General features: G+C 37.4%; 1 protein-coding gene across 1 annotated transcript in view; it reads left to right on the top strand.

The window, feature by feature from the left end:
- Window positions 1-16,886, top strand: part of cps1.L (carbamoyl-phosphate synthase 1 L homeolog) — a 57,558-nt gene that overhangs the window by 24,573 nt on the left and 16,099 nt on the right. Inside the window, 7 exon segments of the mRNA NM_001095640.1 lie at window positions 2,952-3,093; window positions 6,594-6,659; window positions 7,703-7,766; window positions 11,406-11,587; window positions 11,819-12,013; window positions 12,124-12,191; window positions 13,719-13,794. Coding sequence (NP_001089109.1) covers window positions 2,952-3,093; window positions 6,594-6,659; window positions 7,703-7,766; window positions 11,406-11,587; window positions 11,819-12,013; window positions 12,124-12,191; window positions 13,719-13,794 — 793 coding nt within the window.

The raw sequence follows: 16,886 nt of genomic DNA, 5'->3' as shown, positions 1-16,886 counted from the left end.
AAATGCCATATTCACAGCTACTGCATTACAGGGATCATTAAATATAACCCCATGTGTATGTGCTCATTCAAAAAGTACCTGTGTCTGAGGTCTGTCTGAGCTCTGTACCTAATGCCAGATTGTGTAATAGGGCAGACAAGTGATGGGCATGGCACAAGTGTGCAAAAAGCATGGCGTTGAACTCTGCCCGTGCCTTTTGAAATTGATCCCTTTAATGTAATGCAGTGTAATGCATTTACCCCCTGCATTTTGCAATACATTGAGGGGCAGATTTATCAAAGGTCGAAGTGAAAATTCAAATGAAAAAAATTAGAATTTTGAGCTATTTTTTGTGTACTTCGACTAGGGAAAAGTCCAAATTTGATTCAAATTTGAAAGAAATTCGAAAATTAGAATATTTACTTACTTTACGACCATTCACCATCTGCCGAATTACTGTTTTAGCCTATGGGGGACCTCCTAGAACCTACTTGGAGTCAATCGGTGGACTTTGAAAAATAGAAGGTTTTTTTGGAAAATTCAAATTCGATTTAATGCTCTATTACTTCGATTCTACGATTCAAATTTGAACGAATACGGACTATTCACCCACTATTCACAATTGATTTTTTTTAAATACATTTCGGTTGGTCTTTTTTAATTTGAATTTGGAATTTCTTTGAAATTCAACCCTTGATAAATCTTCCCCTTAGTGGTCTGTATACTTTTTTTCTGGGCATCTGGTAGTTATATAATTTATGGTATAATTATATAATATAAATAATTCCCTCTGACTAGGTATACCTTGTGCAACATTCTTTCCTTCTTTCACACCAGTTGTGCATTTTCTCACCCTACCGCTTCATAAGAAGACAGTTAAATAGGATGGCATATTTTATGTATGCATAAAAGCTGAGGGTAAGTTGGTTGTTCAGCCTGTATATTATGTTCAGCAGCTTGTATAGATCCCATTACTTATGTACAGTAGTTTACAGCACAGGTCAAAATGGCCTATGAAAAGGGGTTTGTTTAAATATGATTTCTTTCTGCATTGCCTTTCTGATGACCACAAGAGGGTGCTAAAGATTCAGGCATCAGGGATAGATTAAATATGTATACTCAAAAGAAATTTAGTTTCTTATCAAATTTTCTGCATCAGCCCGTCATGTCTGACACTTTAGGAAACGGCACTTGTTAAGCATATAATGAACGTGGTATTTAACTGCATATTTTATTTCTGGAAAGGGTACATCTAGTAACTTTAATCCACTTGGCTGTGGTCTTTAGGTATATGCAATTTATGCTTTAAGCCATTACTTTTTTGATAGAAAATAAGGTTCATTTTCTTTTCTCTGTCTCTTTTTTAATTGAAACTGTTGCTAAAGCCTTAACAAGTGATGGTTACAATGACAATACTCTGAGGCTGAATTGTTTTAGGTTCTTTATTCAGTTACTATCACTTGCCTTGGAGAGCAGGGGCTGTATGATTGGCATTTAATTCCAGACAAATAAAACAAAGGTATTATTAATTATAGTTAAACATGTACCCATCTGACCTCTATGTTCATTAGTGGATTTTCTTCCAATCTTTAGACATCTTTGTTTATTGTCCTCAATACTTCCCAGGGTTGGGGAAGTCAAGAGACTCCTATGCCAGTCTTGGAGCCATTCGGCTGACCAGGGCTGTGATGTTATGATCCTGAAAGTCTTTTTTTAATGAAAGGTTTCCATGGACAGTTAAGCATTTGCTAGATTACCATTTGTGGGCAAGTTTCAAAACGGATATCTCAATGAATTAAACAGTAATTTAATATTGGCTGACTGATGATACAGATGTATGACAGTGTCATTATATTATAATGTGATATCACATGTTGATAAAATATTATGTAATATAATGAAAGAATTATATGAAGGAACAATGTGATGATATCTTCTCAGTCATGTAGGTACATATCACTGGGAACAGTGGGAGTGCAGGTCCCTTACACACATGGATATTTTCCTGAAACAAATGGCTTTGTTGTAGACTCAGTTCTGAATGGTTCTGTTTACCAAACGTAGCTTTGAAATGCATTATGCAATCCATAAACCCAGCCTTTGCATCCTTAGCATCACCGCAATAACTCTGAAGTCTGCGTTTCCTGCAATTCAAAGCTTGTAGAAAATCTGCAGGGAAACTGGTTTCTTCATGAGATGTATAATAGATGAGTCAAGGCTCTGAGCATTTAATGCTGGTCATGAAACGGTACTCAACTGTTACGTGTTGTGAAAGTCAGAAAGAACTATATGTGGCCCTTACTGTTCCACCTTGGCACCTTTGCCTGTGACACCTTTCATGATGGTCGGATTTTTGGCAGATGCAAGTGATCAAAGGAGTTCTAAGGCAGTTGGCTGAAGCCATAAGAATGATTGAAATGCTTCAGCCATATTTCTAAAGAATTGTCTGATTCCCAAAGCTCCACTTCTGACAAGTGAAAATATACTTATTAAAATGAGTTTTATTCATCAGTCTTTTTTATTATCTATTATTAAATACAGCATGCAAGGAGGATCTTCCACAGAGCAAAAGGGTGAAAACTTAAGCAAATAGCAAGCAACCATGGGATTATTATTATTATTATTAACATGTATTTATATAGCGCCAACATATTGCGTAAAAATGGCAAAAAGCTATGAATTATCCTTATTGTAATATCAAGTCACTCATTTACAACACATATATATATATATATATATATATATTTATATATATATATATATATATATATATATATGTCTAATAGCTAGGTTTATAGCATTTCTTTTGCTATTGTTGGACTTAAACTTCCACTATGGAAGATCCTGGGAGCTGAAGTTCCCAACACACTTTGCTTGGCATTTGGCCATGAAACAAGTCATTATAAAGGCTAATTATCCATAAGTATTTTATTTTTTCGGCTTTTTATTTATATTTTGGTCTTCTCTATTAGTGAATCTATCCCAGAAGAGACACTAAGAAGAGCTAAGCAGATTGGATTCTCTGACCGGTACATTGGGAAATGCCTAGGACTGAGTGAGGCCCAAACCAGAGAGCTGAGGCTGAACAAAAATGTCACACCATGGGTGAAACAGGTGAGGCAACTATATTTTTATCAGAACTTATAGTTTGTACATGTGTGTATTTTGCTCCAGCCTCTGGCTCATTTTATATCGCCCTTAATTAATGAAGTGAAGCTCCTGTAATTTAGTTTTGTCTCCTTCAATGTCTTTCCAGAAGTTAAAATTCTCTTCTTCTGTATGGCTCAGTCGTAATAGGTTCTATCCAAAAGCCACCATTTTCTTGCCTTCCTTGCCCTTTATTTTACAGTAATAAATCTAACATTGCAAAGGAAGCTAAATACAGTAGCCATTAATATATTTTTTGAAACTGGATATGTCATAACAGAAAAAAGAATTAATGCAGTATGTGCAAAACTTTTCAACATTAGCAAAACATATATAATGTATGTTGTATATGCTTATCCTCTTCTACTTATTCTTTTAACTGAATCAAAGCCACATTTTATTAGTTCGCCTTATAAGCAGTAATGGAAAATTGTTTTGGTTTTATACTTAATATCTTCCATGTAATTAGCTGAGTTTAATTAGAGATAATGAGCTTTGTATAAACAATCCATCCCTTTACTCTCTTGATGTGATTGTTTGACCTTCAGATAATCTGTGCTCCGGTAATGTAATAACTACCTCATAAGAACCATTTTCTTTGTTTGCTCTGTTTGGCTCAATAAATAAGACAAACTATATATTTGTCTTAATTAAATAATAGGCACAAATTATTTTCAGCACAAGCCCTATTCAATGAATTCATGTTGACCAAGAGGGTATACAGCCCCTTTAAGACGTCTTTATGGTTTAAACAATAGAAATCAAACTATTTCTCAGCTATAATTATGGAACTTTTCTTTGGAAGGAATACCAGGAAGTACATTTATCCAGGCAAGGAGAAAATAACATTGAAATCTAGCACCCCCCCCCCCCCCGCTAGTGTAGTTTATTGAGCCAGTGGATACAAATCACATGACACTCCTATTTACAAGAGTAACAGAATAACACGAGTGGATAATAGCAAGGAATTTCCTTGCTATTGAATTTCATTGGCTGAGCTTGTATGCAGGTCAGAGAACTTTACAGCATAAAACAAGAGCTGGGAGGCAAGGTCATACTTTGAAGCAGATGGTTGGGAGAACTGGAAATTTATGAGGAAGTTTGACTTTTTTCTTATGTTTCAAAAAGAGATGAGAGCAGCCATGCTTTCTTACAGTTATCTGAACTGAAAGTGGAACAAACCACATTGTTGTTCTGTTTTGAGTGGATACCCTTTTCTTTAATTAACTCATGTCAGAGGCTAGTAGTTACATCTCAATATAATTTATATAATTTGATTCCTGAACCTCAATTTTCTCTTCTCCATCTTTACACTCTCTGTGCATAGAGAGCCCAGGTACTAGAAAGTTTTTCCAAAACTAAACTAGGTCTTTGTATTTCAAGATACTTTCTAGCCAGTTTATTCCTGCTCTGGTTCAAACAGTGATCACTCACACACAGACATATAGACATAAATAGGATAACTAATATGTCTTTATTACCAGCCCTTGACACTATATATATTTTATTTTATTCATCTGTCTATTAAATTAAAGTGGATTATTCAGTATCCTATCCTAGAAATCCTAAAATGTGGATTTTATGAAGGAAGAAGGAATTTATGATCTCATAGAATCCTCTTGGAGAGGTACCAGGCAATTAGGGTGCAACACAATAAGATATATTGAGCATTTTGATTGGATAAGGAGATAATCACCTCTAGTTCTTGATTTTCGACAGCCAACCTACAGCTTAACCCTGCTCTTTATCAAGCAATTTCATTTTCCATTTTCGTCATTTCTTGTTTCACCCACAAAAGTAATTTCTGCTCTGCTCTTCTCAAGTTACCATTGAATCTCTGGCGTTCAGCTGAAGTGGCAATTAAACAGTATATAAAAACCTGTAATCATGAAACATCAGGAGCTGACCTGGTTTAAACATGCAGCATCTGGTGTTAAAAAACTAGCCTTGCAGCTATCTCCCGAGGTGCTAACATTGTTTTATGGGCTAATACTTTACTTTAAGTGCCCCATCATTACCATAGTCATTTTGCATTCATCGGAAGCATTGCTGTTTTAATGAAGTTACTTGGTATGCACTGCTTAAACACAGTTACGTTTGTAGGCTTCATCCTGTCATTTGCCATGAGCTAGTAGAATACCCTGATTTGCCATTTATTGCTTTACCATTCTTCTGCTGGAGACCCTCATTACTGATAAAACTGATAAACAAGGGAAAAAAAGAATATTTATTAGGGCATACACTCCTGCGGCACATTCTTAATTGTTAAACTTCTGTAGCATTCTGGCAAAGGCTTTGCAAGGAAAACGATTCCCCGCAGCTTTGTATGCACACAGAGCTTCCAAGACACAATGAAAGCTTTTCATATTTAAAGCGATCTCCATTAAAATAAATACAGCACTGGATTCTTCTGCTCTTCAGCTTCTAATAGGAAACCTGAGGGTAATGCAGACAAGCGCCCGCCACCTGCCCAGTAGCCCCAAAATGCTGGAGACCAGAGTAGACAAATACAAATCACAAATAGATTGCATTTTCCCCCTAAGCAACATATTCTTATATAGCTAGACAATGAGGAAAGTATGGCACAGGATCTGTTATTCGAAAACCCTTTACCCAGAATGTTCCTAATTACAGGAGTAAATGTAATTATTCCACCGCACACCTTTAATTCACTTATACTGCAATGGTGGTGCTGGTCCTCCGTTGGCCCGGCCAGGTCCCCTAGCAACAACAATCGTTTGGAACAGATCCGCACACACACAGGATGATGCCGTCCGGGGATTGACCCCTTTTATTGTGCCACCAGAAATTTCCCTTCATCAGAAATTAAACATCAGAAGGGAGGGGTTTCCCCCCCGAAACATTGAATTTCTGGTGGCACAATAAAAGGGGTCAATCCCCCTGCTACATCAGTCTGTGTGAGTGCAGGTCTGTTCTAAATGTTTGTTGCTCCTAATTACAGGAGGGCCATCTCCCATAGACTGCATTTTAATACATTTTTTAAAAATTATATCCTTTTTCTCTGTAATAATAAAACAGTATCTTGTACTTGATCCTAACTAAGATATAATTAATCCTTATTGAAGACAAAGTAATCTTACTGGGTGTATTTAATGTTTAAAATAAAGTATACAAAGTATGGAGATCCAATTTACAGAAGAATCCCTTACCTAGAAAACCCCAGTTCCCAAGCATTCTGGAAAACAGGTCCCATATGTCATTTGTATTTTAAGATGAAAAGGGTATACAAGTCTTTTAGGGTTTCCCTTCCTTCAGATAAAAATGTGTACCTCCAAAACATGTGCAGCCTTTTTTGGTTGTTTACCTTACACTTAGATATCTGTAAACCTGTTTATACTTGATGGTAAGTTCTTATGGTCATGTTGTGTCTCCATCATTATAGGCATGCTGTGTTAATTCATTTCTCACCTTTTCTCACCTTCTATTTTCATTTCCCTCTTTTGCAGATTGACACTTTGGCTGCTGAGTACCCTGCAATTACAAACTACCTCTACCTCACATACAACGGACAGGTACTATATTTTATCTAAAGAGATTACTCCTTAGTATTTCTATTATTTTAGGTAAAGTATTAAGGTATAGGTATTATAGGTGAGGTTACTAGTGTTATTATATAAAATTATGTTTCTGTTTTTCTTTTATTTATTTATTTTTGAAGTTTTTAAAACTATTTAGCTTTTTTCCCACAGTTTTCTAGTCTGTGATGTAATCTACAATCTGGTTCCTATGCTCACTGACCCTAGCCTAGCAACCACCCACTGCTTGAAATGTTAGAATAATACATGAAATTGTGTAATTTTGTGGCTTTAGACCCCCACCCCGGCAGAAAAACAAAGACTCAGTCCTTCTCTTGCCCTTGGATGTGAGATCTGTAAATCCCTCCTTATGCATGTGTTTAATCCACAAACCATGTCTTCTCCTGATCCTTACTGGACCCCTATCCCTCAGGCCCCCTAACAGTTCTGGGGTCCTTAAAATATGGTTTGAAACAGAAAGATAAATACCTCTGGACTCTGGAGATACTGCCACCCTTTAGGAGGTCATTACACTGGAATTGTGGGGAAAAAAAGATGCATTTTGAATTGCATCCAAAATCACACTTTGCACACTGCGATTTGTTCTGTGCTTATGAAGATCACTTTTAAAGCTGCTTTGATTAGTCCCATCTGCAGCATGTCAAAAGTTAGTTTTAATTTTCAGTTCAGTTGAAAAAGGACATTACACTATTCTGTAAGCCTCCAGTCATCTCATGCAAGTGTCGGCTGAGGATGCTGGGAATGTGTCTTTCTAACAATGTAGTTTTCAGATGATGTGCATGATCATTTTTCTTGTCTTGGAATATAAAAATTCAATCATTCTCCTTCCACTAATATTGAGATTAATTGTCAAGCTGCTCGGTAACTGTGACAATTTCGCTTTGAACATTCACATAGATAATGGAATAATAAAGTTTAACTGCATTCTTACAAAATATATCAAGAAGCTTCCTCTACAGTCTTTTATGCTTTTCTTCAGTATCGCTGATTCTTTTCCTATTTTCCTATTTCCCATTCAGGAGCACGATATAAAGTTTGATGATCAAGGAATGATGGTTCTTGGCTGCGGCCCGTATCATATAGGTACTTTTGGCTTTATTTTTTTGCCTGCTGCTTTAGCACTTCTTAGACATTTCAGTTAATAAAATGGATCCCATTTATCTACAAAACAAGGTTATTATAACAAAACTACTGCCTGATCCCCTTGCTGCAAAGCAAACAAAAACTGAGCAGTAGTCAACAGATCTGTAGTTACAAATTAATACGGATCAGCTGCATTCAAGTTCTGATTGATCTTGGGAAATTGTATTTTTATTATCCAGAAATCACAGAACACAATTTTAATGGAGCCTATGTATTAAGGAGTATAAGAAAGTTGAGTTAAAATACATCATATTTAACAACATATTTAACTTTTTAATGGATTTTACTTGCATATTTCAGTGATGGACAGTGATACATCATAAATAATTAGAAAAACATAGGTTAAGAAATAAACCCTAAAATTGATATATGCTCTTTCAAGGGTTTAACAATAAGGGTTGTAGAAGTTCATAATAGCCTTAAAACAAGGTTCACAATGGAAGCCTGTCTTCTAGGCACAAACTTTACACTTGAAGAAGAAATCCCAATGTAAAAACCTAAAAAGGCTATCATCTAACCAGTGATACATGGGGCCTGGGTGCTCATGCCCCAGACCTACAGCTCTAGGTGGAGGTATCAAATCAAAGAAGAAAACGGAAGGCACTCCCAGATCACAAACAGGCTTGTAAAAGAACTGAGAACTTTATTTAGCCCACAAAGTAGATTAACACATAGCCATACACGTTTCGTGCCAGTATGCGCTTAATCATAGGCTGTACAAATGCGTAAGACTATGTTTTAATCTACTTTATGGCCTAAATAAAGTTCTCAGTTCTTTTACAAGCCTGTTTGTGGGATCTGTGAGTGCCTGCCATTGTATTCTTTGGTTACAAACTTACAAACTTTAATGAGCCCAAAGGCAACATGGAGCAAGGAGAAAACACTTGTGAGTAAGGCATGTCATTGTTACTTGTTAAACTGATAAAGCTTCCACTTAAAGTCTTATCTCAAATGTCTTGTTTTCTGATTTACGATTTGTATTCATTCACTCATTATTTTCTTGATTGCTGCAAGTCTTTAGGTTGGCATCCCACCAACTCATTTGTCCATAATCCAGCCCATGCAAAACTCACAATATACTGCTGGCAAGCTCATTCACCACTGCGATGTGCTGTTCTAGCCCAGAACTATTCAAATCCTAATTTACACCTTTCAGATATAAATCTTTTAATTATGATATCTTTGTCACACTTCATATTTAGTGTTATAAGTTAATGTAGTTCTCACATGTCATGTACATCAGAAATATGAATACACATTCACTAAAAAATAATATTATACCATGTGAAAAGTTTGTGTGTGTTTGGGTATTGTCATATAATATGAGAACATTTTCATAGGCATTTTATTAAGCTACAAAAGTGCAAAAACAGCTACATAGAGAGTTTAAGCTTTCATTCAACCAATAAAAAAAAGCAAATCTAACATGGTAAGATACACTTGTTTGGCTAAGTTGCCAATGAGTGGACCTTTGCTTTATTTGGCCACCCACATACAAAGCCAAATTGGACTGATCTGATTATTGAATAAATTGCATCATAAATCAAGCCTAGGCAAGCCAATCAATAGAGGACCTCATCAACACACTGGGTTTATCTTTGTCTGATGTGTTTTTTTTTCAAATTGACAATAGATATCTGGCTGATTTTAAAATAGGTGGTCAGGAGGGCCCCATACACAGACCAGTTAAGTGCTGATTCATTCAGGGACCGAAGCAGCAGCATATATAGGCACATGTATGGTCAGCATTACAGAGCCCATTCACAGGCTGCCTGGGTATCTTATTAGCCCAGGAAAATATTTATGTGGACCATGGAACCTGAGATCCTCAGTTGAAATTGGAACACATTTTTCTAATGATAAGGGACATTTTTTGAGCGACAGGCTTAAAGTAAATACATATTTATCAAATTTCAATGCACTTGCAATGTTGGGCTCCTAGGCATAAGTCCAGCCAGTTCAAGTCTGCAAAGAGGTTTCATGTCCTCCCTGTACTTGTGCGAGTTTGTCTGGGTACTCTAGGTTTCCTCCCAAACTTCAAAAAATTACTGGGAAGTCAAATAATACTGACCGTGGAGTTTGTCTGTGATAGGGCCCTTAGTTTGCAGGCTCCACTTGTGCAAGGACTGATGCCTAATTTCTGAAAATGGCTGAAGAATATGTTGATGTGATATAAAATAATTGGGTCTGTGTTATATGAATATCAGACAAATATACATAAATCTGCTAAACTTTATAGAACACAGGCTATATGAAATAATTCATCCTGTCTTCACAACATGAATATTTGATATAGGCATTGCCCAGCAAGATGCTTTAAGGTCATAATATTATGTAGACATGGCTTATGTATAAATAAAACCTGAGCAAGTCCTAAGTGAGCAATGGAGTATATAGCATATACAATTTCTTTGCTAATATATCAAAGACCGGGATAGGCAATCCTCGTTGTTGTTCTTGTAATAGAAAGACAACTCCCTGCATTTTCTGCTATTTTAGATACTCAGGAATGCTGGGAGCTGTGGCAGTGCAACACCTGGAGGACTGATGATACCAATCCCTTGAGCAGAATGCTTAGTGTATGAATGCTACTAGGATCCTATTGAATAAGCAGTTTTATATGAGCTTTTTAACGAGTAACAGACACCCACTGTGTTTTCTGCTTGTTATAAAGATACAAATTATACTTTTTCAAATAGCAAGTGGTAATAGGTACGCTCTGTAACTTTCTTTGACAGTCAGGGGAAAAATGAATGCAGATAAAATTATTTCCCTAAATAACCTGGAAAAATTTCAATATATAAAGCCGGCTTCAAATAACCTATATGGGTAATCAAAACACATTTTTCTAGATCTTGTTTTGTGTTAAATGGCCTATAATGAGGCAACTTTGAAAAAAACAATTAGAAAAGTAGAGAAACAAATTAATTTGAATTTGTGCGAAATAATATGCAGTATAGTTACTTATGGTTTATGTTTGTTATGAATAAAGAGTGGCTGACATTAAAGGGCAATCCATCGATCAAACGATTTTCCTTCGATCCCAAATCGGCTAGAAAGCCTATGGGGACCTTCCCCATTGGCTAACATTGATGCTCAGTAGGTTTTAGGTGGCGAAGTAGGTGGTCGAAGTTTTTTTTAAAGAGACAGTACTTCAACTATCGAATGGTCGAATAGTCAAAAGATTTTTTTCGATTCGAAGGTCGAAGTAGCCAGAAAAATATTTCGAAATTCGAAGTATTTTTTAATTCTATTCCTTCACTCGAGCTAAGTAAATGTGCCCCTATGTGTACAGACTGTTATTTCCATCATAAGGTGACATTTGTGTATATGCATTTATTAACTGGACTGTTAGTTTAATGTAATACATTTAATACTGATGCATACTGTCCAATATGTGAGCACCCCCCAATAAATAGAGCTTTCTTCGTTCTTTAACTGTGTCAGTTACATACCTATAACATTCAGTGTATAGTTCTCCCCTGGGAGCACATTTAGCAGGGGATGTGTCCAATCACAACACATAACCCCTTAATAGGTTTTGTATGCACTCATTTCTCCTGTCTTTTTCTATGACAGGCAGCAGTGTAGAGTTTGACTGGTGTGCAGTCTCCAGCATCCGCACACTGCGGCAGCTTGGCAAGAAGACGGTGGTGGTGAACTGCAACCCAGAGACTGTCAGTACAGACTTTGATGAATGCGACAGACTTTACTTTGAGGAGCTGTCCCAGGAAAGGATCCTGGATGTATTCCAGCAAGAGGTGAGAGAGGATCTGTCACATCAGTTAATGTAAGCACTGCCTTTAATGTGTTAGCTGTGGGAATTCTTTTCCTAGAATGAATAAAATCTAGGATCTTGTGAATTATAATCCTGAAATAGTAGTTGCATATGTAGTTTCTGTATTGCATGTAGGTCTTTATCTCGATATATGTGAAGAAAATAGTATATTATCGCTGAACAAGTTTCTGACTGGCCCTGTCTTTCTTTTAAGCAATGTGATGGTTGCATTATCTCAGTTGGTGGGCAGATCCCCAATAACTTGGCAGTACCTCTCTACAAAAATGGTGTGAAAATCATGGGCACCAGCCCACAGCAGATTGACAGAGCTGAGGACCGCTCCACATTTTCTGCTATATTGGATGAGCTGCAGATTCCCCAAGCACCATGGAAGGCAGTCAACTCCCTGGTAAGATACTACAATAAATGGACAAGCTACCGAGCCATATATTTTGCCTAATATTCTATGCTACAGCACGAGTAATGTGAGTTCCTTAAAAAAATTGTCTTCTTTTGTAGGATGATGCCCTGCAGTTCACAAATACAGTTGGTTACCCCTGCTTGCTCCGCCCTTCATATGTCCTGAGGTAAAATACTGGCAAGGAATTGCAGAGACCTGGTTGCCAAGCACCAATCAAGCTAGATAATACCAAGCTGTGGCCTCCAGCCCAATACCCCACAAGCAAACACTCAGACAACTTTAATTAAATAAGATAAGCCAAACAGTACATAGACAAATGCTGAACATGATGACAGTTATGCAGAAGCTCCCTGCACCAAAAGGGATCAATGCCATAGGCCCACATCTGCACTATTGTGGGCAAAACCTCTGGCAAACATTGACACAAAGCAATTAAGATCTGCTACAGTGTTCACTAAATGTACAAATAAGACAAAGGTAACACATCTTGTAAGATTGATTGACATATAGTTTAAAAGACAAATTGGGTGGGGGGTTGGGATACAATCTTTATCCCAGGTTCTCAATTCTATATCAGGGGTCCCCAACCGTTTTTCCCGTGAGCCACACTCAAATGTAAAAACTGTTGGAACAAGCAAGATAAAAATCATTGAGGATGCCAAATAAGGGCTGTGATAATGGTAGCCCCATGTGGACTACTAGCCAACAGGGGGCTCTTTTGGAGTAAATCTGTGTCTTTATGCCGCCAAAGCTTGAATTTAAGCAAGGAATTTCAAATGGGCACTTACTCTTAAGCTGGCCATAGATGCAAAGATCTGATCGTACGAATCGAGGATTCGTACGATTTTCGGACCGTGTGTGGAGAGTCCCAACATTTTTCGTCTGGCAGAGATCGGTAGTTTGGTCGATCGGACAGGTTAAAAGATTTCTGTCAGCTGCGGGTAATATCTCTGCATGTATTGCCGATCGTACGATTTTCAGAGGGAGACTGTCACTAGCTTTGGTCGGACATAACTTTCACATGATTGCTGTCAGGGGCAGAACATCGGCTTATCTGTTCTTTTGTACTTTATTTGATCGGAATGTTTAGTGGCAGGTCGGGAGATGGGAAAGTCCAATCGTATGATGATTCGTACGATTGGACCTTTGCGTCTATGGCCAGCTTAAGGCCACTGCGAACAACATCAATGGGAGTGGAGAGCAACATGCTGCTCATGACTCACTGATTGGGGATCACTGGTATAGATGCTGAAGAACAAGAATTTTGCAGTACATTTCCCATCCAAAGTTCCCCCATAGGAACATTGATGAAAACAAAGGTAAGGCAAGCCTATGTTTGGTCCAACAGCCAATGGCATGTCCCCACCTTACTGTAGGTCGGAGGGGAGACTTGGTGCATGCGAGTCAGAGGGAGATAATCATAATATGCTCTCAATATTTCTCAATATTTCCATGTTTGGCAAGAAGGTTTAACGCATTGTGCAGCAAAGACAGGGAACATGTGGCTCTTCAGCTCTTGTGAAACGTTAGCCCTCAGTATCTCTCTGCTGTTTATTTATATAAGATAATCTTGGTTTCATGTGCTATGGAAGTTGCACACAAATTCAAGTTTCAGACCCACAATGCAGCCTCCTCTCTGTAATCTGTGAGTTATCTTCAGCCAGAAAAAATAACTCCTGTTTTTGACTCCCAGTGGTTCAGCAATGAATGTCGTGCATGGAGAGGAAGAACTGAAGAATTTCCTAGCTGAAGCCACACGTGTATCCCAGGTAAATGCTATTCTCATTGAATGACCTTGTCACTGTAACAGCACAGACGACTGGCCGGAGGTGTCACATGTAATAACAAAATATGAGACACTCTTCAGCAATTACTGTACTGAAGCACTACCATATATTTGTGCTAGTGTGTGAATGAAAAGACATAAAATAAGGTAGAGAGCAGCACAAATATACAAAGAACATTAGTGATATTAAATATAGAAATATACACTGAATAAATGTAAGATGAATAATGTCCTCTGAACTCTCATAAGATAGCAGCAGGTGTGAATTCATACTACTAACTATTGTGTGAATCCATTTGATGTAAAATATATGCTCAAACCTCAATGGATTTTCTACTGGGAATTGTTTTAATAAAGAAATTTATTAAAACATCCCTTTTAATCTCTGACTGGCAAGTCACATGCTAATTGCATTAGAGAGAAAGAAATCAAATGCAGAGTTATCGCCATCCTGTCTCAAATATAATATCTACTCAAGATTTAATCGCACAATATAATCCAAAAACAGAATAAAATAACCACATTCATTTGGTTTAATATAATCCAGATTTAATCCAGATATAATCCATCTTTCTCAGCAATTTATGAATATACGTTAAAGCTGCTTTTTGTGTTGCCATCTGCTGGCAAAATAGTCTACATTTAAGACTACAGAATTATTAAGGCTATATATCTGTGATGGTTTACAAGAATCTACATCTGTATTAGAGAAAGTCCCCAAGAGTATAATAATAATTTATATTATTCACTATTGTTAGCACAATTTGGAGACTGCAATCTTATTTACACACTAAAATAAAATAAAATTGTTACAATGCACCAATATTCAAGATATTAAAGTGTGATTTATTAGGTTGAACTCAGAAAACCAGAAGCAACAAACAATTTGATACAACTACAGGGGAGAATGTGTGTAAACAAATACTGTACCTTTGTGTGTAGTGCAGTTTTGCACTTTTCACTATGTTACTGTGAAACATTTCATTAATGAGAAGTAAACTTTACCTCTAGCATGTTATCTTAGGCCAGATCACCTGGACTCTTTTGAACTGGACAGTCTGTTTTTTCCTGTAGATGCCTTGATCAATATTGCCTGTTTGGATTTCAGAAATCTGAAACCCAGACACAAATCTGATGCTGGTTCCCTAATCTGCTCAATTCATGTTTCTGTATCTTATTCTGTTCATGCTGCTGCCCCACCCCTTGACTTCTTCCCACTCAACCTCAATGCTTTCCCCCTCAACATCACATTCCTGCCCTTGATGTCATTGCCTTGATGACAACATCCAGTTTTTAACACGAACAAAGATGGCAACCCCAGAATCCCATGTTATTGTTTTAAGCAAGTGATTGGGATTACAAGACAAGAGTTATGCACACATGTGGACAAACACTACCCTATTAGTGTAACCTAAAACAAGGAGATGTTAGCTTTTAATATACTACTTGGATTTCACATTTAAAGCTAATTTGTGATCTAACTAAGCCAGTCTGATAGCAACTTAATGAGTGCAAACCAGACATATTGTGTCTGAATGTGATCGATCTGCACTATGATTACCTTTTCTACATTCTGACAGTGGCCACAGCTAGTACAAGAGAAAAATTTACTGTTTAAAAAGCAGAATTTTGTCTCTTAAAACAAGAGGCTGAAAGGCAGATCAGTTATTAAAAACAAGGGAGGTTGAAATGATCAACACTGTCCTTGTTATCCAATTTAAAGGGGTAGATTTATCAAAGAGTGATAAAAATCGATGGGATTTTTAAAGGCGTATTTATCAAATGGTCAACTTTCACTATCATCCTTTAATAAATACGCCTTTAAAAATCCCATAGAAATGAATGAAGAGAGTCGGTATTTCACTATGTGGACTGTGGAGATCTCTAACTTCACTCTTTGATAAATCTACCCCAAAGGGGCAAATTTACTAAAGGGCGAAGTGGCTAACGCTGGCAAAAATTCGCCAGGGTGATGCCATTTCGGCACTTTGCCGATTTACTAATAGTTACTGGCATAATTACGCTAGCGAAGGAGATAGACTCTAGTGCAACTTCGCACTCTAACACCACTCAACATTTTCGCCAGGCAAATTCACTACATTTTTGTTTTTACTGAGCGTTACCTATATCGCCAGACTTGCTTTCGCCACCTCAGACCAGGCGAAGTGCAATAGAGTAGATAGGACTTGGTACAAAAAAAGTTGAAAGAGCTGGTGTCTTTTCCTTTTTACAGGGTGACAGGCTGAAAAACTATACTGTGGGCACATGTGTAGGGCAATATAACAACTCTATTTTCTTTTATTAAGGTTCCCTGGGCTTGTGTAGTGTAAGGTATTTGCTGCAACATATTCAACTTCGCTATGCCTGCCGTAGTAACTCTAGCGCAACTTCGCAAGCGTTTGGTGCCAGCGCCGAAACTTTGCAACTTAGTGAATTAGCGTTGTCTGTGCGAAGTTGCGCCTGGTGAAGTGTGATGAAGTCGGCCAAGTCGTCGCTGGCAAATTTTTCGCCCGTTAGTGAATTTCCCACAAAGAGTAGCCTGAAAGTGACTATGTCCCAATAATTATAAAGCCCTGGGCATTAATCTCTAACAGATTTTGTAAGTGTCCAATAAGATACAAAAGGGATCCAGTGGCGGGCATCTTTTCATGGTGTTCTTTCTTAATTATTATGGATACTAGCACTGAGAAACAAGGATTCAGAGAATGCACTAATACATTTTAGGTTCATTTCCCATGCAGTAGCATTTAGTATTAGTGTTTGCGTTTGTACTGGGACATGCTCTCTGTTTGCATTAGCTGTTTTCACATTATCTCCTTGTATTGGCATTTGCAAGATTTTAAAAACTCTGTTTAGAGTACATCTAGAGGGGTATTGATTCCTAGTGAATGAAAAGCCTTGGCTGCCTTTTAATGGTCTGAAGAGGAAAGATGAATATTTACAGTCCAGAATGTCTGTAGAAGGAAATGGTTGTGTTACTGATTGCAGGAATATGACAGATCACTATTGAGAGGAGCCAGTATTGAAACACCTGTCTCCAACGGAATGTAGCTATTTTATTTCTAAAGCCCAACC

The sequence above is a fragment of the Xenopus laevis genome, chromosome 9_10L (assembly GCF_017654675.1).
Source record: "Xenopus laevis strain J_2021 chromosome 9_10L, Xenopus_laevis_v10.1, whole genome shotgun sequence".
NCBI classification, from domain to species: Eukaryota; Metazoa; Chordata; class Amphibia; order Anura; family Pipidae; genus Xenopus; species Xenopus laevis.
Note: the sequence above shows the minus strand (reverse complement) of the source record. Positions and strands in the feature narration are given on the sequence as shown.